The sequence below is a fragment of the Galendromus occidentalis genome, unplaced genomic scaffold, assembly GCF_000255335.2.
Source record: "Galendromus occidentalis unplaced genomic scaffold, Mocc_1.1 scf7180000077485, whole genome shotgun sequence".
NCBI lineage: Eukaryota > Metazoa > Arthropoda > Arachnida > Mesostigmata > Phytoseiidae > Galendromus > Galendromus occidentalis.
In genome coordinates, this window is record NW_003805473.1 from 2,100,189 (window position 1) to 2,122,374 (window position 22,186).

At 50.1% G+C, this 22,186-nt stretch overlaps 5 protein-coding genes across 5 annotated transcripts; 3 read left to right on the top strand and 2 right to left on the bottom strand.

The window, feature by feature from the left end:
• The first annotated feature begins 767 nt into the window (after positions 1-767).
• On the top strand, positions 768-2,706 carry LOC100907245 (uncharacterized). Its single transcript, XM_003745788.1, has 6 exons — positions 768-982; positions 1,061-1,239; positions 1,675-1,891; positions 2,020-2,243; positions 2,322-2,473; positions 2,547-2,706. The coding sequence occupies exons 2-6, from the start codon at positions 1,089-1,091 to the stop codon at positions 2,664-2,666; spliced, it is 864 nt and encodes a 287-aa protein (XP_003745836.1). The 5' UTR covers positions 768-982; positions 1,061-1,088; the 3' UTR covers positions 2,667-2,706.
• Positions 2,707-3,110: 404 nt separating this feature from the next.
• On the top strand, positions 3,111-5,139 carry LOC100900934 (transmembrane protein 11, mitochondrial). The gene is made up of 5 exons (XM_003745908.2): positions 3,111-3,211; positions 3,888-4,067; positions 4,327-4,425; positions 4,555-4,645; positions 4,774-5,139. The coding sequence occupies exons 1-5, from the start codon at positions 3,186-3,188 to the stop codon at positions 4,945-4,947; spliced, it is 570 nt and encodes a 189-aa protein (XP_003745956.1). The 5' UTR covers positions 3,111-3,185; the 3' UTR covers positions 4,948-5,139.
• A 3,153-nt stretch (positions 5,140-8,292) lies between these two features.
• LOC100901077 (uncharacterized) lies at positions 8,293-10,895 on the bottom strand. Its single transcript, XM_029112190.1, has 4 exons — positions 10,733-10,895; positions 10,501-10,561; positions 8,982-9,222; positions 8,293-8,729 (listed from the first exon to the last, which is right to left on the bottom strand). Exons 1-4 carry the CDS (start codon positions 10,893-10,895, stop codon positions 8,532-8,534), a joined length of 663 nt encoding a protein of 220 aa, XP_028968023.1. The 3' UTR covers positions 8,293-8,531.
• Positions 10,896-15,178: 4,283 nt separating this feature from the next.
• On the top strand, positions 15,179-17,060 carry Txl (Thioredoxin-like). The gene is made up of 5 exons (XM_029112202.1): positions 15,179-15,547; positions 15,791-15,869; positions 16,016-16,186; positions 16,269-16,416; positions 16,535-17,060. Exons 1-5 carry the CDS (start codon positions 15,453-15,455, stop codon positions 16,888-16,890), a joined length of 849 nt encoding a protein of 282 aa, XP_028968035.1. The 5' UTR covers positions 15,179-15,452; the 3' UTR covers positions 16,891-17,060.
• Positions 17,061-17,204: 144 nt separating this feature from the next.
• LOC100907531 (nuclear RNA export factor small bristles) lies at positions 17,205-21,781 on the bottom strand. Its single transcript, XM_003745790.1, has 10 exons — positions 21,659-21,781; positions 21,351-21,503; positions 20,938-21,228; positions 20,563-20,828; positions 20,354-20,463; positions 18,826-18,862; positions 18,637-18,708; positions 18,301-18,532; positions 17,898-18,184; positions 17,205-17,781 (listed from the first exon to the last, which is right to left on the bottom strand). Exons 1-10 carry the CDS (start codon positions 21,705-21,707, stop codon positions 17,539-17,541), a joined length of 1,740 nt encoding a protein of 579 aa, XP_003745838.1. The 5' UTR covers positions 21,708-21,781; the 3' UTR covers positions 17,205-17,538.
• Positions 21,782-22,186: the final 405 nt, after the last annotated feature.

The window sequence follows — 22,186 nt, forward strand, 5'->3', positions numbered from 1 at the left end:
GGGCTTTCCTGCCTTCTCGCAGCGTCCTGCATGTCCTCTCCGGTGCCTTATTGCCGGCCTCCTCTGAGATTTCTTCGATGTCAAAAGTTCGCTGATTCTCAGCTCTGGATATCATGGTTGGTGCGCCTCCTGACACTCCTGACACAGAGGGTTATGCCGACCGAGAATCTCTTCCAAAACTATAATCATCTTCACCAGCTGGACGAGTGGAGAGTATCCACATCAGGGGATCTCCTCAAGAAGCATCCGGCGGGATCATGATCGATGCAAGAAATTTCCCGGAAGAAACTTCTGGATTGCGCCCAATGTTGTTCCTTCGTCTTCAAACTGACGAGCCTGATTTTTGCACGGGATTTTAAGCTCTACGCAGCCTTCACATCCGTCATTTTTTTCTGTCACCTTCAGGACTCACGAGGCGACGTTAATTCAGAACGAGGCGACGTTAACTCAGAAAGAGGCTTGCGAATTTCTATACTTACATGGCTCAGGAGCTCAGGTGAACAGCGCGCCGATGCATATGCGAATGGTTGTATCGATCATAAAAAAAAACATTTTTTCGGAACAAGCATAGCGGATCGCGGAGCTCTGATTTGGCGACTGCTGCTTTTTCTGTGCGAGAAGATAGAGGCCCGACCAGTGAGTTCCCTGCCTCTTAAAGACCGATGCCTTCAAAGTCTGCGAGAGTGAGATTTGCTCGTACGCGCGGTCCAGCAGCAGACCTGACCTCGGCATGGCTCACTTTTCAAGACGGTGTAGATACACCAGCTGATCCGCGTTCCGGGTTTCAAGTAATTCCCTCCCCTACCGGGAAAATTGTCGAGCTTCTGCTCATGTCTGCAGAGATTCCATTGAGTTTTCCGCTCCTGCGCTCGGCATCATATTCCAGGTCCGAGAGATGTTAGCACCGAAACTTGTGAAACTCTCTAGTGTCCACGGCGGCCTCAAACGGCTCATGTGCTCGCATGTCGTGGAGAAGTTAAAGGTAACCTTGGGGATTTCTCTCTCCGTATTCTCATATGTATGGAGGCATATCTCACGAATCGCAGATTCAAATTCCAAGTGCTGCTTCCGGAAAAGTGGACTATGAAATGCCATACATACGAGTTGGCGATAGAAACGGCACCACAAAAATCGTGGCCATCCATGGCACACCGGGATCATTGGAGGATTACCGATGTCTGATAGCTCCTCTCCAGAAGCGAATACCGAAGCTGGAATTCGTAGCCATGACATTGCCGGGTGAGACAATAGACGCAGGATCCGTAGTCTCAGGAGGTGTTCGGCTCCGATAGAGAAGCTCGAAGCACTCGGATAGCCGAAGAAAATAAATAAGCAATCAATCCGTAATGGACACTTACGCTATGTGCTCCGGAACTTTATACGACAGTTTCGCTCCGAGGGCCCCCGACGCGCCGGAGAATAGCAAACAGAATGATCGGGCAGTCTCATCTTACTTAGATAAAACTCTCGGTTCGACCCGGAAGATTTTCTTCCCCAAATAGGGAGTTCCTTTCTCTCCGACGCGAATAGCATTGAAGTTTGCGAATGAATGTTACATATAGTTCCAGTCCCCTTCCAAGTTTGGATTGAAGGCTCGACGCCGACGACCATTACGATATGGGGCATACATTTCACGTAGCTCACTTCCTTGCCTTATCCATGACATCTTGACAGATCTGAATTATTCGTTCCGAACGGGGGCCTTCTGGCATTCGGCTGAAGAGAAGAAGCAGCTCATTTTGGAATTGCTCACGAGTCTGCGGATAGAGAATGTCGACGTTCTGATCGGGCATTCAGCCGGAGTGTATCCAGCACTGTTGACAGCCCTGTATTCCCCGATCCGGGTAAGATCTCTAGTATCCTTATCCAGCTCCGGGACGAAGATTTTAAGGTGAGGAAAACCCTGAACTTGCGCAGCTCGATCGGTCAAGTGAATCGCATCCGTATCGATAGGGGAGGTCTACTTCCAGGAAGTCGCCGGCGATCCAAACTCATATTCAACTTCGGCCTGAATTGCAGATTTCTTCATCCGGAGTGGCTCTTCTCGAAAATACTTCTACCCCTCGTTCGGCGTCCTTCGACTAGACCCGCTGTTCTGGCACTCTTCGACGCCGCGATGGTCGTAACAGGTTTCGACAAGATGAGCGGATACGACGCATGCTCGTCCCAGCAAAGTCAACATGCTACCAGATACTGGGACAAGCGGAACGCTCCTCGTTGGTTCAGCGATCTTGAACGAAAAGGTTCCAGCGAGAAGATTACGATTGGGTGGAAGATAACCTCTGAGTGAGAGGCTGGATCTCATTTGACTTTTTTCCCAGATATACCTCGGTTGATGATTTATGGAGGGAGAGACAGACTCGTCAGACCTAGAGATAGCGCCGCCCTGACCAAAGTCTGGGGTAGTCCCTCTCCTAGCAGCCATTTCATATTCGACGGCAAGGACGACAATTCAGCTAGCCTTAAACAAATGGTAGGGATAATTTCACTCGAGGTACTTCCGATTGATTGACCAGTATGAGATGAAGATCAATTACACTTTCCAGGGGGATACCGAGAGTCGATGTCCCGTCCTAGTGTTCAATGAAGGAGGACACTTCGCCTTCATGCAGTTCCCCGAAATTGTCGCTGAGCACATCGCACGACTGAATAAATTCATGGTTTGACTCAGGTTGTTCGAAATAAACGAGATCCCTCTCTTTCAAATACAACATCTTAGGGAATAATCCCGGAACTGGGCGCATTATCATGGCGGGTCCATGACATCAAGCCCCATTTGAGACTCGAGATCGTGCTCATCGCGAATGGACCTGACATTGCCCAGATTGGGATGAGATGTATAACTAGTATAGTAAGTTTGAACGACCGCTGCTGTAAGGTCCGCCCCCCTATCCCAGCGGCGAACCGTCAAAGATCATCGACAGCATTTTGTTCGATTATGTGCGATGGGATTCCATTATTCTCAAACTCGAACCGCTGTCATCGTCGCGCGAGTTCTGGCCGACACTCCCAGCTTCAGGGGATATCATTTGAACGTGCTTGCATACGAGCCCCGGGTCCGCACCTACTGTTCGAAGGCGGCAGCTCCGTTGCTTTGAGTTCCGACCTTTAGTGATTGATGTCTATCGGCGGCCGCCGTAGCTAGGGATGGATAGTTTGTGTCTGTTCGCGGTTTTCGTTGCTTCATGATGGTTGGTTCCGAGCGAGCACAGTAAGTGAATCGGCACGAGTGGTCCCCCTGCGGAAGCAGCTCGACGGAGAAAGGCCAGACCCGGCGGGAACCATTCCCTATCAGCTGAGGCAAGACGCCTGCCTCAGCGAGCAGCACACTGATTGTTTTCAACACGGAGATTGACATCAATGATTCCTCCCCGAATGAAGCGACATCGAGCTCCTTGATTCTCGAGCTTCGCTCTACATATTTTTCCGCGGATCAATCGATGTCGTCATAGGAGTCAGCTCCGATGTCTCCGTTCCGCCGTTAGCTGAGAGTGTCCGTTCCGAACGGCTGTGGCCTAAGGAGCTTCACCTTACCGTAGTCACGTAGTCCGCGAGTCTCGCTGGCTTGGCTCGAATATCTTCATAGAAAATTGTTTCCGCGAATCGAGTGATACGGGGTTCGACTTCGGGACTTGGTATTCTATTGTCTCATGTTTTCATCGAAGATGAAGCCTTCTTGGATACAAACTATCGCTCGCGACGCAATGATTTAATCTACTTGGTACTCATGTTTAGTAAATACATTTGGAGTCGGTCCAGGGCTTCTGGTCTCCCACGCGCGGCAACCCGCTCCGGGGAGGTTCAATGGATCTCGAAACTCGCGATGAGCCTGAATAATGGAACTAATTCAGAACGATCGCAAGCATATCAAACCAATACTTTTTTAGGGGTCTCCCGCCATCGCCAGACATATCGCCAGAGTGGGTCATAATTCATGACATCGGAGGTTCCGATTCCAACGCGTCGACTCGCCACGAAATCCACGAGCTCGAGTTCGACAGAGCTTTAGAATTCACCCCCAAGATCATCGTGATCGAACCGCGGAGTTTGGCGGACGCCACGACGAGGTAAGATTGATATAGCCCCTCATGCCGCCTCGACGCGAAGCCTCAATTAAAAAATCACAAATGTCCCGAGTCTTTCCAAGACAATCCCTGTGTGATTTTCGCTCTGCCCAGGTTCGAACTTCGGGTTCCTCAAATCTCGAATTAGCTCGTTCCGGCGCGATTCACTCGATGCGTCGCGTGTTCCAGACTCTTTGAGATACAGTTCGTCATACATTAATTTGCGGACATGACGACCTGATTTTGGGTTTTGATTTTTCAGATGGATTAACATCGGTAACGGCCTCAACCGGGTCGGGATCGCTTGTGGCCTCGCAACGGCAGCAACGTTCTCGGCCACCAAAAGCACTTCCCAATCTCTGTAGGTTTGACGTATTAATGGAGCTCCAGCGCAATTTCTGTACACCTGTACGGAGCCGGAGAAGCCGACTTCGGGTGTAATCGCTTTAAGCTCTCAAGACGTTTGTTCGCATATCTTTCTCCTCCTCAGGTACATCATGTTCCCGTTGGTGGGTGTGAACGCCCTGTGTTGCACGTTGTACAACATGTCTTGGAGCAGCGATCCCTGCGTACACTACCAGGTTGGTTCTCAGTGACGTATAACCGCTCCGGAAGTCTGGGAGTCTCCCGATACGGACATAGTCCACAGTCTCCAGACGTTCAGCGCTCAGAAACAGCGTTTCAAGAGATCACTGCATTTTCCTTCTAGGTGAACAAATCGCCCAAGATACTCGAGGAGCTGCCCACGGGAGACAAAATCGCGAAATCTGTGATTCTAGTTCGATCCTCAGACACTAAGCGAAGGGTCTTTCACACAACTGTGACCTTGGTTGCTCTATCTCTGGTTGTACTCAGAGTTTTCCAATGGTTCAAACATTTGTAGATTGTTTGGGAACTAGAAGCTAGATTCAGCAAATTCAGGTTTGCCCGGACTCGCCGGAAATCCATGCCGCATACTTCATCGGCTCGAGGAAGAAGCTAGATAAGCATGATTCCTTAAGCTTTGAAACGATCGACTATCGGGAATCGTGATCCAGAGTTGGACGGCGTGTATTTCTTCGGCGTGGATATCGGATCGATCGGGAATCCTTTCCTGGCGGAGTTCTTGGCCTGAGCGGGATTCCCTTCTGAAGGGGATCTGTCTGAGATTGAAATCGCCGACAATGCCGCAATCGATCATCGTCTCGTCCGAGTCCGTAATGATCGTGTAGAGGTAATCCTGACGTGGCAGCCATAAAGACTTTTCCTCGCGCTCGAAGAGTTTGCATTCCGTACATATTTCAACTCAAGTGGGGCACACCTGAAAGAATCGTCGTCTGTTATCTTTGCTGATCGAGCTGACTGCCCGAGGATACGCGCACCCCGCGATTATTGAGCGATGGAAATGCGCCGTGCATCGGATCGTGAGAACGAGTGATATTGTAGCGCTGAATAGTTCTTCATCACATTGTAGACGGATGTGATCGCGAAGGCGGTGGAGTAGCCCGCAGCAGATGGAATATTTTTGTCTAGAAAGGTCGAAGAAGGTTCCCAGCAGGATGTCCGGGAGCCCCTTTTTCTGGAGGTAAATCTCCTTTTTCTTCTCTTTTTCCTATGGTAGACATTCTTTCTTGCTCCCCTGTTCACCATCCAATGGAATCAGTCCCCTTTGGGAATCAAGAATGCCAAAGTTTGATAGGAGAATGCGATTGGCAGGTTGGTGATTCACACAGATGCCGCATCTCATTTGCGATTCCGAAAACCAGGGATTGTATCGAGATCCTCTGGGGAAGAAGGTCTCTCGCGAGGGATCGATTCCAAGCGTATGGGAGCACGGCTTTTGGAAGGGAGTGAGCATGAAATCAAAGCCGGTTTTTGATACCGGAGTCGCACATTTGGGATTACATCTCATTGGTGCGAAACTAGTGAGAAACAGAGAGAGACCTAGGGGTCTTTCCCTCGGGAATCGGTACATTGACTCAGCAAGTGGTTCCTGGACTCATCCGTGTTCTTGCTCCTCATGCATATACCTTCCCGATGTTGATACAAGCTAGGATGACTCGAATACGATTCCGTGTAAATAAACTCTGGAAACGAAAATCAAGGTTCGAGTGTTTTCCATTACTCCTCCCATGCCATTCTGAGTAGGCGTCCGCGACGAGACGAAAAGCTGGTCCGCGAATTTGTCTTAAGAGGGGAAAAGGATATGGTGAATGGTCTCGCCGCTTCAACTGCAAGCTATTGCAAGGTCACTTCATTGTTAGAGCTCTGCCTCGGAGCTCGTACATTTTGATGGACTGGGTCTCTCCAGATCTCGTGTATGATCATATGACAGTTCGACTCTGGACTTCCGGGGCTCAATATTTCTTCTGACGCACGATCGGATACGACCGACTTGACGGGTTGGAACACACCCGCAGATTTGAGATTCGGGAGGCGTGGGACCGGAGCGCACACTCATCGAAGAACTCGATACGGCCAGGAGAGCATGTTTCTTCCAGCTCATGTTTTGAATCGTGATATAAGGAAAATGTGCGGAGCCGCGCATCAAAGTCCGACATGAAAACGCCGAAGATGGCCCCTGGGTCGCCATCGATATATCTCATGATGTCCGATCTGGCGGCGAGCCTTTCAAAATATACGGACTCGCTCCGGATCCCTGAGCCCTGTGAGAGATCACAGACTTCCGCGGCGAAAGCTTCCTGTCCGACGATCAAGGCTATCACGCACTCACGAGGATCTGAGGCGCGTTTCCACTGTGGACTGAAGTCGACGTAAAGATCGACTCCATTATCTCTTGCGCAACTTGTCCCAAAATCAGAGTCTCATACGGAATAATCTGAGACCCACCTCGGATTGTAAAACAGACTCTGTGTCGCTACGTGCTCTTTCGACGCCGGGGAAGCAACGAGGTGCTCATCGGGTTTCAGCTTTCGGATCGTGGAATCGGAGGTGTGGTCCAGATTCCGTCCCAACCTTGTTGATAGCCTCCGGTCCGTCTGTAACTCAGATATCGAATATATTTGCGGGGACGGCTAGAGTTCAGCGGACTCCGAATGGATGAGAACTCAAGGAATATTCACCTTGAAGCCATCGTCCGAGGACCTCTCCATACGTCACTTGAGGAAATCTCCGGGACCCGTGAGTCTGATAGCCTTCTGGAACACAAAGGATTAGAGTTTGGGTCGGATACTCCTTGTCGGCTGTCCATTGGGGTGGACCGGGGCTTACATCGCCTCCTGGAGTACCACCAGGAAGCGATGAGATATATCACTGGAGTGAAATGGTAATAATTTCGAAGGATCTAAGTCTGCTCCTGGGCCTATGGACAAAGAATCGATCGGAATCTGTCGGGAAGCGTCTGCTGCTATTGGCAGCGCGAGGCACTGAATTCCTGTGGACAATTTTTGGTTCAGAATACTGGATATGCTGATTCTCGTAGCTTAGGATGTGTCTCCAGTCTCCATCCGCGCAGAAGCCGCATAAATATGACCCTTCGAACGTCGTTCTATGACGAGTGCCGCTCAAGCATGCCCCCATTCGCGCGTTATCCCCCCTGAGAGTCGATTACAGGATAGTAGCTGATCCGTTCGTGCTGCAAGTCCTTCGGTGTCTGGAGCGAATCAGAGGGGAAGGAGAATTCCGAGGAGACGGCAGGCTCGGGCAAGATGGGAGTACGACCGGATCTCCTTGATGGCCTAGCCTCGAGCTTGGATCGAGATACAGGCAACTCACCAAGAAGAAGTCCCACCTCGCAACCCGATTGATCCGATAGAGCGGCAGACAAACTGCACCGACGGACGCTAATGTTCCCCCCAAATAGACTAGACAATCGATCGTAGTGTTCCTTGAGGGTAGGGGGAAGGGCGCGGGGCGAAGCAAGTCGAGGGATCCGGTCTCGTCAGCCCCATACCGAGTCTAGCGAGTCAACATATCCTCGCTGCCTGAGATCTGAGGTGCGGTAGTTCTCGAGAAGGATTGCAAAGCGTGGATGAGGAGACTGATATCAGATATCAGAGCTATAGGGTAGAATTCGACATCGCGCCGTTCGACCTTCTTGGGCAAACCCCGAGAACTTCCCACACTTCGAAATTTTTCTTGGAAGGAGAAAAGCTAGGCACTATTCCCTCGAAAGCGCAATTCATGGGGAGCTTCTTTCTCATACCTCAAAGTTCGAAACCGAGTCTTTTTGGGACGCGGCCCTGGACGGTGTCGCAAACGGCGTCAGCACGGAAAAGACATTGGAAGGATGTTCCAAACATATGAATCATTTATTCTCTTCTAAGATTATTGCACTTCAAATCTTCCGAAGCTCCTAAACACTGTATTTATCTACACATAGCCTCGCCTTACTCAAACGGATTTCCAGATGCCTGTTGGTTCAGCGGAAATCTGGGACGGAAACAGCCGAGCCCGGGTTCGGCATCATATTGGAAAAGGGAAAGTCCCGATGAGCTCATTTCGGGGTCCCCGTGCGGAGCTCATTCTTCATAGAGGAGTTTTTATGTCGAGAACAACTTCATAGGGACTATCATGGAAATCGGCTTCGTCTTCAGCGAGAGGGACCCTACCGTCCACGCTCGAGGTTGCATTCTTCTCCGATAGATTCGCTCTCGATTTTGCTGAAGCGATCGCGAAGCTCAACTCGGGGTTCATCCTGTTCCGGTTTCTTCGGGTGTGAGTCAGCTGGAAAATGTAACCTTGATGTAAAGGGAGCTTCGCAAGTTCCCGCCCTAATCGAATGAAGGCAAGAGGAGCCCGACGAATGATGTTTCATCTTCCATGAAAAACTCTGGGACGCAAGACTAGGTTTTGATGGAAGTAGCTTTCTCAGCAGGAGGGGTGGGGCTCTGACGTTCTCGCGGGGCATAAACAAGCCTTATCGCCTCGTGAGTCAGGAGTCGTTAGGCTCAAGTAAAGATTCTCGGCATGACTCACCAGGACGGGTAATTCTTGGAATCCGGTGAGACCTGTGCTGAGATTCGAACACGACATTGTGTCGTCGTACAGATCGCAATGGCTCGGGGCAGTCGGTAGAGAAGGCATAGACCTTCCAAAACTCAAGAGCATCGAACTCGGTCGTTTGGCTTCTTGTGGTTGATCAGATTCTTTTTCAAACATCCGGGACCACGATTTCCCCCTCCGAGATTCATCGTACCCAGTCGCATTCTTCATATACCTGCAATCAGCATCCGGTGAGACCGAGTAGATGTTGGTGACACTTTTCCCGCGGAGCAGGCTCGCGAAACTTTTCTTATGCCGCCACGATTCCGCCGACATGAATGAAACGAGCATGAAATCGCCCCAATCTGCTTCAAAAGGACAGGCACCAGACTGAATCGCGTGATACGATCCCAGTCTCATGGAGCTTGTCGTCAAAAGCGGATTAAGTATATTTACCGCAATTCACGTAGTCGGCTCTCGTCAAGCTCATTTTCGAGACGAGTATCATCCATCTGTCAGTTATTCAATAGAATGGTGACACGGGAAGAGAGTCACAGAGAGAGGGTTTATGGAGGGCGCCGACGAATGCGAGCAATGAATCGAGAGGCATCTGACTCCAAGACTCCAGAGGAAGTATACTTCCGGCGCTTAAGACAGAGATCTATAAACTCAGACGTTCGCCGAATCGCAGTGGAGCTTAGGTCTTGTTTTCCCCAAGTTCTGTCTCGGTTTTTCAGAGTGACCGACGGAAACCACGATGGGTCATTTCCGACGGCTCCAGGAGTATCGTCCCGTACTCCGACTTTCCTGAATATCGCGAGAGAGTGCCGAGCTCGGGGAGAATGTTGAATCGCACCGTATTCGTCCGAAAAGAATCCGTGAAATAATTTCCTCAAATTGATTCTCATTCAGTTCTTGTGATATTGCAATGTATTATTTTGATGCTTTAGCCTCGGAAGGGAACGCTACTGCTGACTTATTGTATGCGGGTGTCTTCGTTGGGACCCTCCGCCGATTGAGTTTCCGAGGCGTACGCGCATTACATACGTTACGTTTTTTGCTCTATGTCTATCATCAGCGTCCAGCCGTCATGTGTGACGAATCAGGGAGGAAGGGAGCTCTCGGGGAATTCGGGCTTCTTTCTCGACCCTCGAGCTCGTTTTCTCGGATTTTGTCCGGATTCTCAGTGGAGCAGCGAAGTCCTTCTGGCATGATGGATAGTTCCGAGAGGAAAACTCTTCGGGGAACGACGAGTGCTGTCTGCGAACGAGCTTTCCGGCGACCGACTCAACCTGCCCCACTTTGTCGGCGAGCGACGGCGTATGGAATCGATTTGTGTTCCTTTCCGACAGCATGATACGTTAGAGGGGAGATAGAGCAGTCAGAAACTTTTCCATGATCATCATCGAAGATGGCGAGCTTTGGGCTCCATCTGAGCTGATGTCAAAGAAGCTCCGGTAAGAGAAATCTGACTCCTAATTGAGCCTTATCGAGCTACCTTGCACGAACTCACTTTGTTTTGAGCATGAAGCAGAGGAGTCCCAGAACGAAGACGCACACGAGAATTGTCACTCCTGGGGAAGCAACGACAAGTCGATCAAATTACGAACTCGTTTTCCGATGGCATCGCGCCGAGGAACGACACTCTTGCACTTGACACGTACGGCATCATCGCCATCGGTGAGCATGATTTCGGCTGTCAGCGTGACACAATCCATGTAGAGCTATCAGAGAGAGCCACTTACCGAGAGCCGCGTAGGCGATGTTTTCGTTCACACGGGCACGGGTCACACCGTTATTGGGGTACTCGTTCGGATCGTAGTCTCCGTCGTCATAATAATCGTCTTCGCTTTTCAGAAGAAAATCGTCGGGTTTCCGAATCGAGAAATACGCAATTTTGTACGCCATATCGCGATTCGGATACTTCGATCACAGATCGAACTTCCGAACCCGAAACTGTACTCTCATGCCGGCTTCCGCACCCGAAGCTCACCCAGGGCTGGAGGCGGTAAGGCTGCCGGCGATGCTGCTGCTGCTGCCACCTCGAGTGCCCACCCTATGAGTCACGCGTGGCCCTCTCCCTTGCCAACCCCAGAGTGGGCGTAGATGAAGGTTGAGAGACCCGCTTCCTTGCCCGCCTCACGATCACCACTGAGATAATCCGATTTTTCCTCCGAGGAACAATCTGCTCATCAGCACATTGAGCAAATTAACCACTTCTCTCTTTCCCTCGGGATGAGCTCCGAGCTTTCCGTGGAGGTCCTGCCGACTCGAATAAACGATTCCTTGTTTTGTCGACTCCGCATCAACATCGCCGTCAAAGAGAGTTGATTCGATGAGCGGAGTCAAAACATGGAGAGAAAGCGGCAACGTTCCGTCAGGGGAAATGGCTGTGCGGTCTCCGAGCAGGCTGGCTGAGACCGAGGCGCGGGGCAGACGCAAATCGACGCAGTCCCTATGTCGTCATCAGATTGGTTCACAAGAATTCGGAAGGACTCATGTTGACTCTTTGGGTAACCAACACCGCGATGGCTCGGGAGCTTTCCGGCGGATTCCATAGAAAACCTAGAATGAAGACTTTCCTGAATCGTCCCCCGACTGGATTCGAGGAACGAAAGATATGTACTCCTAGAAGGGATCAGATTGTCTACCCTCTACACTCGCTTTCGAGGGATTCGCCAACTTTCAGAGGGATTGCTCCATCGGAGAACCTTGCCGGCGCGAAGAGCGTTGTCACCAGGCCTGAGATCACATAAACCTAGTCCTACCGGCCGAAAGAATATCAGATGACTACGTGTGCTCTCTGATGAATATTCTCTGTGGAAGAGATCCATAAGTCATCGCCATCACAGCCAGCGTTCGGGGGCGAATCGGCTCACCCTTCACCTATTCAGTGAACTATCCGGGGGACCTCCTCGAGACTTGGCTGCGATCTGCCGGTTTTTCATTCGCCAGTGGAAAAGTCGCTCTATCCATGACCGATTCAGATTTTCTCGGGGCATCGATACCGACCGGACAATGGTCGTCGATCGGGACCTGATACGTACAATCCTCACCCTGTGCTCGTCCAACACTATCTGTTGAGCGAACTTGGAGCCGCACCCTGGGTGGAGCGGCGTTGATGGGACTTGTATCGAGTAAGTTATTCAGGAGTAACCAAGTTTGGCCCGGGGCGATGGCCGATGCGGGATACACAGCTCCCAGAGCTCCTTTGCCGAAAAGAGACTGACCACGCAGCGAGAGCTCTGCTTACGTCGGCAAGATCGAGCACCGTCCCCCTGTATTGATCGAGCCGAATGAGAAACCTGATGTTGCAGATAGCCTGATTAATTATTGACCTACGGAGACGGATCGCACCAACAACTTTCCCTCGAAAAGATGCTGCTCGCGGACTCGTGGAACAGAATTCAATCAGAGTCGCTCGCTTAAAATCTCTTCGCCGATGAGCCATTCAGGCCTCGTTCTCCCGAAGCGAATAGCAGCGGCATCACTCACACTGCACGATAGAACGAAAGTTGTACGTCGAATAACCCAAAACGATTTTTCTTCCAATTGCTGGAGACGAATCCTCAAGGGTCGCCGAGTCTGTCTACCGCAGTATTTGTTCTCCGGGGATATGCATATGAACCCCGCGATCTGGGTCTTGCGATCATTCATGGTTCATGGGGCCATGAATCTAAGAAAAACATATATATTCGGCTCCAAGCTAGTAGCCGCTTTCTACGAGCTTCCACGCGATTGTCTATGGTTCACAGTGTACAATGCTGAAAATCGGAAGAGATCCCCTGGTATCGAGATGCGAAGCAGCGAGTCATCCGGTCGAGTGGTGTCAAACAATATTCCGAGCCATAGGCGGAAATTATTGTCGACAGAGAATGATTCTCAATTTCGAAAGGAATCAGCGAGATGTGTTTATGATGATGAGTCACAAGTCACAACGCTGTCGGGGTCGCGGCATCGTCGCTTTTCTGCATTGTCTGTTTGTGTGAGAACACAAGAGCGAGATCCTTTGTTTTGACCGATAAGAGACCACAATATATAAATATTCATCAACCATGCGGGCTATCGCCAAGGGGCTGTTCCTTGATATTGGTGCATATGGATATGAGCGGATGATCGATTTCAGCAACGCAGCTGTTTCCAGAGCGCGATTGATTCGAGTACAATACAGATTTGAACGAGCTCAGTTCAAGTAAAATTGATATGAGGGAAATCCACCTGAGCGGAAGTGATCTGGGCGGGATTCAGTTGGGCGAAATGGATTTGGGCGCATGTTTGAGCTATCGAGCAATTGATTCCAGCGCGTGGCTGATTTTGGCGCAGAATTCATAAGGGCGTCCCTTCCGGGAGACTGCGCGGCGTCCATCAAAGAGAAATCCTTCCGATCCCTTATCGACTTGGTTCGGGTTCCGTTGTGCAAAGCGGGCTACCCCGAGGCGTACGTCAGGCGGCTCTCAACGAGGAGACTCGCGCGAATGACGAAGCGAAACCTTTTACTTGCAAGTCTCAAACTCGCACTTGCTAGAAAATTCATTTATGTACGTTGGAAGATTAAGTCAGAAAATGATAAGCCTGAAAAACACTCCCACTATACGATGACGGAAAGGATTAAACGTTTCAATTCACGCTGCGACAGCCCGTTTCGTACCCACGGGCACCGCGGCCGGACCTGGCGTCGTCCGAACGTCCACCACCATTTTTTTCCAAGAGACGCTCTTAAGAGAGAACGAGAAAGCGCACTGAGAGCTCCGCACGGCTCCGATGCATAACACTATGGTGACAACCTTTGCCGGCCGGAGTCGCTCACTCTATGCACTTTGTTTTCCTCAACTTCGCCTGCTTTACCCCATCACTCATTGGTCTCGGAGTGGGGATTGCCAATGGTGTGTGGAAATGGATGAAGGGGAAACTTGGCATGAAAACAGCCTTCAGAACGTCCTTCGGAGAATCGGCCATCGCGTCGGCTATCGCTCGGATACGGGCACCTTCAGAAAGCGCAATCGATCTGATCGGAGAGGGGACGGTGAATCGAATCGAATCTTCATTGCGAGCCCGCGGATCAAACCCCTCCCCTCAAACTTTCCCCTTGAGAATTCTCTCAAATAATGGCCAAGTGAAGCACTGAGTATGCTTCATCGAGCGGGTGTATCGAAGCGCTTCTCAGCTCACAATTAGTCTTCAATGACAGCGGCGCCAGTGGACTGAAGTAGGCGCGAGACGGATTTCAGGGACGCTCAGGAGTTCCTCATTCAGGAAAGGAATATTCGCCGAGATATTCGCTCCCCTTGGCGGGTCGGAGGCCATGTCGACGACACCAGTAAGGTTCTTGGGGACCCCCAGGAGAGTTCTTCCATTCTCCATTGATAGTGGTTTGCCTGTAGGATGAGATTGACGCAGAGAGTAGAGTTGAAGTACGGAACGCAGATGATGAACCATGAATCACGAAGAGCCTCCAGAGGCTTTTCGTCCCTATCATTCGTGCGGGCTCATGCGTGGATCAAGCATCACTCCCACTGGGAGCACATGAGGAAATCCAGCATGACGGAAAATTCCTCAGAATTGATGGAGAAATTGAAGAGAATTGTCAGGGCCTGTCGCGCCATATGCATCATGCACCGGGCACAGACGACGAGGTCTCGAGTTGCCCCGAATAGAGAACATCCGGACATTCCTACAAGATATATAGCCCAGGGTCCCTGGGATTCCCGAAGAAGGTCATCGGTTCCGGCGGAGCGCGAGTACTCAGAACCGGCTACATCGCACGTAGTTCAAACAGCTGAGTAAACAAATAGCAGACGGATGTAGAAGGAATTAACTTTTCCCCTGAGAGAATGATTGGGTATAGGGAGAGCAGCGCGAAGTCATTACTTTTCAGCGTCCCAGGTTGAGAGAAAAACTCTCTCTTATCAATCGTGCCACGGGAAAATGTCAGCGGTGGGCAAAGATCATCGACATCATTGCTCATTGCGCTGATTCTTACGAGTTACGAGGCCCGTGCCGTTCTCATGATTATTATCCTAAAGAGAAGCCTCAACATCTCTGAAGCTCAATTCCGAGCTGAAATTATTCCGAAGCTTCTTCAAAGAAGAGAATTGAGCGGGCAATTATTAGACCTGCGTCGAGCGCCATAGTGTGCAGTCTAGCGAGCAACAGCGGCGAATACGGGGAGCGATGCGACTGGCGGAGCTGTTGTTGCCGATGCCGTCGAGGATTGGTCAAAGCATAAGGTCGAAACAAGAATTGTTGTTGTCGTCGTCGTCAAGAGAAATCCGAGCTACGTGAGAACCGGGAGCTATTGTTGGCGCCGGGAATCGTACACAACCGAGTATTAACACTTAGTCGCTCGTTCCTGCGTAAGAGCCGGTGTGTTGTTGTCATATCTGTGTGTTGGACGATCGGGTAGATCTCTCCCGGATTCCGAAGGATCAATACGAAAGACGTCCGTCTGGTCTGTCTACCACCGAGATGACTATCATAACCGTGCGTAATCAAGCCGAGTTCGAGGCTCATATGAAGGCGGCTGGAAAGCGGTTGGTTGTCGCCGACTTCACGGCCTCATGGTGAGTCCCCGTCGAGTCATGCCGGTTGGAGGAGAGGCCGTGCGACGAGACGTTGGCTCTGTCAACAATGATGAAGCAGAAAAACATTGAAAAAATAATGCCACACGGATCCGATACGGGATCGACGAGAGAAAATTTGAGAATTCGCGCTTGACGAATGACATCATAATCTACGCTTGTACAATTCGAACACTTCATGACAGGGATCTTGGCATCATGGTTCGATTCGGTTCTTTATTATAGGTGCGGTCCGTGCAAGCAGATTGCTCCCCATTTCACGGCCTTATCGAATACCCACGCTGCTGATGCTGTTTTTCTCAAGGTGAGTTATTGCGAGAGATGACGGATCTCGGATCGAGAAGCTCGAACCTACGCGCACGCATTTTGATGTGATGATTTCAACCCAATAGTTGGGCGTAATTTCTCCGCGAACTTTCTTGACCGCGTCCGAATTTTTTCGATTCACAGGTCGATATCGATGAAGCTCGTGATGTCGCCGAGAGCTTCAATGTGACAGCGGTCCCCACTTTCATATTCTTCAGAAATGGACAACGGCTCCAGAACCTGAGAGGTTCCGACTCCACGATTTTGGAAGCGAAAATCAATGAATTCATCGCAAAAGGAGGGTCCGGCGAGCAGGTGAGTATCTGCCCATTTCGTGCCCCAGCGTTGACGAGGCTTGTGATACGAGAACTGAGATTCTTATCATTCCATTGTGAAGCCGCACAAGCACGGAGATATCGGAGTTCTTATATCCAAGAAAGACTCGGAATGTCTCAACGAAAGCGATGAGAACAATTTCGCCAAGCTGATGGCAGGGGAAGGCTACTTGGAGTCAGATTGCGACGAGCAACTGCTTATCAACATCGGTGAGTAGTCTGAAGAGATTGGAATGTGTGAATCTCAGAACGGATGGTTTCAACCATGGGAGGACAGAAGCCTTCCGGAAACTCGGAATATCGCTGAATTTGCTTCAAAAATTGCTAGGTTTCACGCAACCGGTGAAGCTCCACTCACTCCGTCTCACTGGGCCGAAGAACGCGCCGAAGACCGTCTGTATTTACATAAATCAGCTGCATACCCTGGATTTCGATGCTGCCGCGTCGATGCAGCCCGTACAAATGCTCGAATTGGAAAGCAAAGACACCGAAAAAGATGCTCAGATCGAGCTGAAATACGTCAAATTCCAGAATGTTTCAAATATACAGCTGTTCGTCAAGGACAACCAGGATGGCTCGGACGTCACGAGAATCGATCAGCTCCAGCTCTTCGGCACAGGACTCTGCTCCACGAATATGAGTGATTTCAAGCGAGTTTCCGGTCATAAAGGCGAAGTTCATTGACGGATCCGAGGAGTCATCGATATCGAGAAGCTATCAAATCGGACCACGATGGACAGCAGCAGTCATGGCAATAATTATTGCGTATACTGCGATGTTGGCGGTGATGATAATGGATATAATATCAAGGAGAATCATGGAGTCGATTTCTGTAATAAAAGTCGATAGTTTTTCTCAAGAATATCTGTAGCTTCGTAGTCTCGATTGCGTCAGCTCGAGAGCGGAAAGCCCGCCAGCGCGACGCGAGGGCTCTGCGAATTCTTCTCGCTCGCCGAGCCAGCCATCAAACCAGTCCGCAAAATCAGGAGGGAAAAGCCTTCATTTTCAAATCAACTACCAATTCATTTATAGTGTCGGATCAGCTGCTTCGATCACAATATTTATATGAAGTATTCACATGCGAAAGATGTACCACTCCATAACAAACGAATTTCCTTCATCACCGAAACGGGTCATTGGATTGTTTTACCTTAACGGGGTAGTAGTCATCAGAAACATAGGTTTTATTTGCTTATGAGTCTTTAGGAGAAACTTCCTCTCAACAGTATTCTCATTCATTCCCCGTGTGATGTCACGAATGGTACGAAAAAAAAAGTGGGTGTGGTGAGGGTCGAACACAGACATGCATCGATGAAAACAATGATCCAGCGATTAGACAAACGCTTCGGGCGGTAGCTTCTTGCTTTGTGACAATTGCCAGAAAACCGCGTAGGCTGATTCGGGGTTCCAGTTATTTTGTTCCAGGCAGTCGACAGCGAATTGCCGATTCATCTTTGTGGCTGCCATGAAACTTGCGAGAACTTCTTCTCTCGACGTCATGTCGGTCATGGTAGAAGTGCCGGCGATGGCGGGTGAGGGAGGCCGTGAAGGCGAAGGCTCCTGGTAGGCGCGAGACTGCAAGAAGACGAAGGAAGTGAGCTTAGGAAACGGTTCAGTCTTTCGTCAAGTCGCTATTCGAAGTATCTCCGGGACTCCGATCCCGCGACAAGGCACTTCTGTCCGAGCTTTACCTGCTTGTCCGTGGCTATCGTTATGAACCATTCCTCATTGACTATAGCCAGACCGCTTCCCTGAGGAACAACGACGAAAGTTCGTTGGAAACTCCGCAGGTTCGGGAAAAAGCTCCCGTCGGGCCGCTTTTCCCGGAATACCCCAGAAACATGAAACACCATCATTGTTGGCATCATGAGCGAAAGGTCAACGATGAACGAGTTCGGGTCGTGTTGAGTTTTCTCGAATTTCTTGAAGAAATCTATCACGTTCAGACGACCTTGGACCAAGAGTCTCCGCTTGAGATCTGGAAGAGATTTTTCGCTTAGCTCGTCGGTCGTTCTAAAGAGTTGAGAGATAAAATGCGATGCCATCTGAGAGTCGTCGGAGATCACGAAACGTTGTAAGTTCGCTCGTATTCACCTTCGTCGTGCTGCATGCGTAGAAAATTCCTGGATTGTCCGTTGTAGTCCAGTTTTTCCCGATCCTTGCTGTATTTTGAATTGGCGATGTTAGCCGATGAAAGCGAGAAGAGAGCCGCTTCATGATAGGCATCTAACAAGGGACCTCGATCCTCGCGATCGAAGCAGAAGAAGAATTGCTCCACGAAACCGACGACCAAAGGTTTCACGCTCTCGTCCGGCAGGAAGCTCGGCTGGAATAGCATCGGCACCAGATTAGCTCAGAGCGCGCCGCAATTTCGTTCAGAATAACTCGTTGTGACCTATGCGTGCCAATAAACGACTTCATGTGACTAACCATCGATCGAGGCACAAGAATTTTCTCCTCTTCAATATCAAACACAATGGGTGGTGGCAGCTCCTTTTGGTCCTGTCGAGGGAGGCATCCTGTTAGAGCTATAGGAGGGCGGGCTCGTACAATAAGATGCGTTAAAATTCTTGGATGTCAATGACAATCATTTAACTATATATCCGATCGGATGCTCACCAACATCGTCACTCGCGGGAAACGCTCGCGTATGGCACTGTAATAAATTGCTGAGAATCTTCACGTCTGTTTCAAGCTGGTCTACAGGTAAAAAGTTGTAGATGATTTTGTCTTGTCTCTCTTCGGAACGTGATTCGTGTGGGACGAAATTCATGTTCCCTATCACATAGGGGCTGAACTCATATAGAGGAGAGTGGAATATTGTGCGCTTGTTATCTTGAATTATCGATTTGTGGCTTTGTGCATTTCGCTCAGTTTTCGGCTGCGATAGCTTTCCATGATTGATGGATCGCTACAAGATCGAGCCCCGGAGCTATACCGGATCCAGTCCCAAAAAGAAGAATGTTTTTCATTTTTGTTTGGTTACAGATATTCTGGAGAAGATTCGAGCTCGACAGCTATCCGAGCATGTCTCGGAGGAATGACATAGTGTAGGCGGTTTGAGATTTTTCCGACGTTCTCTTATCAGCGGAACTTCTCATCCTCTCGAGGAGTCTCTTTTTTTGAACCAACTCACTCGCAGGGGTCGGTTTTGAATTCCTCCGGAAAGTCTCCAATGCCTGGACTCATTGGTCTCCCGAGCCGTCCCAGTCTACGGTAGCTCCCGATACCGGGTTTTGGCCAGTGACATTCATTTTTTCACACTCAGTACGCAACTCAGATCCACAACCATGCCAGAATTGGGTGCCAATTCTTCGGCTCAACTGCCCTCCTGATGTCACTCAGAGAGAAACGTCTTCAGAGGCGCAGGGATCCAGAGGTCGAGGATTCTTCTTCGAGTGGATTTCTCCGCCCCGTACGGAGTGCGGGGTATTTCACCGTAAACGAGTCTCGGATGAGAACCCCGCGATTCCAACGATTGGGTAGGATGGGGTATTTTCGAATGACTGAGCCTCAACGAGTACGGGCGGAGCTGGTCCGCGGACCGATCAGGATGACGAGATGCCATGAGTCCAGTTTCTCGGGACTGTACCCCGCTGTTCATATTTCAAAAATCAACCCGCGCAAGTGAATCGGTCTTTCCGCTGTGAGGACTACGCCTGGAAAAAGATCCTGATCGTTTTGGCAGGGGAGACGCGGAGGAGCTCGCAACTTCAGGAAAATCCGGAACCAAATTCTGATTGGATAAATCTGCCCCGGGGACTGGATGGAGCTCAGGAGCTGGACTCGTTAGCGAATGTGTTTAGTCAGATTCGGGGAACCGTAGCATTTCGATTTTCAATGTGCATGCTTCGACTTCGACTAGTGTCTGGGGTTTGATTGGGCGATCGGAACATTGTATGTGTTGACATTTGGGAATGCGCAGGGCCGTGATAAATTACGAAGTGTGCCACTGATATGATTCCCTACGACGGAATGTAAGGCCCTGCGCAGATGTCAAAAGCAGCATCGTGTCCGAAGCAACGTCCATTCTGGAAGCAACTTGAACACGGTATCTTGCCACACTAGAAAGCCTAGCGATTATACAACGATACTCTGTGCGCTATGAATCGAGTTCTTCGAAAAATCACGGGAAACTCCACGTTACCTGACATAATCATCGACTTCTTTGTAATGATGAGTGAAAGGGCATCCAGCGAATGTGGCCACCGTCAATGGAAGACCTTTCAAAGGGTCGAGATCCCTGACGTGTTTTATCTTGAAGAAGATCATTCGGTCAATTCTCTTCCACAGCTGAAATGGGCGGGCCTCGCTGACATGGGTTCATGCTTGTTCCGTCCCGGCTACGCGACTTACTCTGTTTCCAGCCATTTTGAGAATTTTCAATTCTTTGCACTTGACGGCCAACGGTGCCAAGCAGTTCACATTGTACATTTCATTCCGTGAAATGTCGATGCCCACGACTTCCGGTATGTGATCGGTGATTACACTGACAACGCAATTGGCAACATTGACCCTGCACAAGGGTAGGTACAAGCCTTTGCTCAAAAGGGATTCATCTGATTCGAACTGGGATAAGTTCAACTGCTTCGAGTCCGTGTCGTAACGGTTCGACATTGCCTCTGTAGGGGAGAAAAGTCATCGTTGAATTCACAGCATTCCACAAAGAACATTCGAATCTGACAGGTCTACCGCGGCCCGTGCAGCCCGGGACGCAATATTAAAACTCACGTTTTATAGCGTTCTCAATGACGTCAGTGATGGACGGTACTTGGGGGAGATCGCTCGTCCTCATAATGACGGACATTTTAGTTCCCTGAGGAGTCACGATTGTGTTGTTGAGTTTCTTGAGTTCTTGTGCAGTTCTATGTTCCCTCACGAAGAAAATGGCGCAATTCGCGTCCAGATGGAAGTTGAACATTTTCAGGGGGCATTTACAACGGCTCGTAAGCTCGCGCACAACGAAATCTTGGCCGAACCGTCGCCCGCCAGGGATCAAAATCCTATACCACAGTGATTGAACTGGAGGAGAAGAGATTGCATGGGGTTAAAGTACAATAAAATACACGCGGATCTCTCCTCGTGGTGAGCCTAGTTCAGCCCGGGCAAGCAGAATGATAGATGCAGCGGGAAACAGAACTTACGGACGATACGACTCGGGTCCATCTTCCGGGTGAAAGTCAAGTCTCGCTTCCACGGAGGTTTCATGTTGGTGGTCATCATGCGATTCCTCGAGAGCTGACGGCCTTTCGCCATCGAAGAGCCGTCCATGTCCGTGTCGCCATCCTCGTCCAACTCTACGGAAGATCCGGCCAGAAATCAGTTACAGAATCTGCATAATCTCACATCCCCACCATATGGCAGAGGCAAACTCAACGCCAACACACACTCGGCGACGGGAATAGAGACATGTCGCATTTCTGGAAGTTTGGAACGTAGTTCGGCTACTTACGTCTCCGTGGTGGCTTCTGGAACTTCTTCTTTTGATTGAATTTCTTCATATTCCTTCGAGATGGATGTGCTTCCAAAACTAGCACCGAGACATCGAACCCAGGCAATTTCGCTGGACGGCTTTCAGCTTGTTGTGGAGGGGCGGCCATATTGGCAAATGGCGGCGATCGGCAGCTTGGCGCGGTTTTCGAAACGCCGGAGATAATTTATTGGAGTTCCACACACAGTACCCCTTCAGGAATCCATTCCGAAAATCTTCGGGACAACAAGCCCGAGCAATGTCAGGCTGCTGTCCTCGGCGCACAGAGCCCTTCCAAGGATGATAGCCGACGGAATCCCGTATTGATAGCGAGAAAATCGCTCTTCTCCTGAAGCTCCCGGGAGTTAATTGCGCTCTTGACCAACGGATATCAGCGCTTCAACAAGACCGTATTGTATGCGGCAATGACTTATGGCTGAATGTGCGGAGGCGTCATGCAAGGAGCCGCACGGAGATTTCCCGCGCTGATGACCCACGAATGACTCGATG

Excerpts from the sequence above, each read along its gene's own strand:
- LOC100907245 (XM_003745788.1), top strand. The coding sequence starts at position 1,089 with ATGCCATACATACGAGTTGGCGATAGAAACGGCACCACAAAAATCGTG. Across the intron at positions 1,240-1,674 it reads CGTAGCCATGACATTGCCGG|ATCTGAATTATTCGTTCCGA; the intron begins GTGAGACAATAG and ends ACATCTTGACAG. Across the intron at positions 2,244-2,321 it reads CAGCGATCTTGAACGAAAAG|ATATACCTCGGTTGATGATT; the intron begins GTTCCAGCGAGA and ends CTTTTTTCCCAG.
- LOC100900934 (XM_003745908.2), top strand. The coding sequence starts at position 3,186 with ATGATGGTTGGTTCCGAGCGAGCACA. Across the intron at positions 3,212-3,887 it reads GTTGGTTCCGAGCGAGCACA|GGGTCTCCCGCCATCGCCAG; the intron begins GTAAGTGAATCG and ends ATACTTTTTTAG. Across the intron at positions 4,646-4,773 it reads ATCCCTGCGTACACTACCAG|GTGAACAAATCGCCCAAGAT; the intron begins GTTGGTTCTCAG and ends TTTTCCTTCTAG.
- LOC100901077 (XM_029112190.1), bottom strand. The coding sequence starts at position 10,895 with ATGGCGTACAAAATTGCGTATTTCTCGATTCGGAAACCCGACGATTTT. Across the intron at positions 10,562-10,732 it reads CATCGCCTACGCGGCTCTCG|GAGTGACAATTCTCGTGTGC; the intron begins GTAAGTGGCTCT and ends TTGCTTCCCCAG. Across the intron at positions 8,730-8,981 it reads TCCAAGAATTACCCGTCCTG|CTGACTCACACCCGAAGAAA; the intron begins GTGAGTCATGCC and ends TACATTTTCCAG.
- Txl (XM_029112202.1), top strand. The coding sequence starts at position 15,453 with ATGACTATCATAACCGTGCGTAATCAAGCCGAGTTCGAGGCTCATATG. Across the intron at positions 15,548-15,790 it reads GCCGACTTCACGGCCTCATG|GTGCGGTCCGTGCAAGCAGA; the intron begins GTGAGTCCCCGT and ends TCTTTATTATAG. Across the intron at positions 16,187-16,268 it reads AAGGAGGGTCCGGCGAGCAG|CCGCACAAGCACGGAGATAT; the intron begins GTGAGTATCTGC and ends TCCATTGTGAAG.
- LOC100907531 (XM_003745790.1), bottom strand. The coding sequence starts at position 21,707 with ATGAAGAAATTCAATCAAAAGAAGAAGTTCCAGAAGCCACCACGGAGA. Across the intron at positions 21,229-21,350 it reads GGACCCGAGTCGTATCGTCC|TTCAATCACTGTGGTATAGG; the intron begins GTAAGTTCTGTT and ends CTTCTCCTCCAG. Across the intron at positions 18,709-18,825 it reads TCCCGCGAGTGACGATGTTG|GACCAAAAGGAGCTGCCACC; the intron begins GTGAGCATCCGA and ends CTCCCTCGACAG.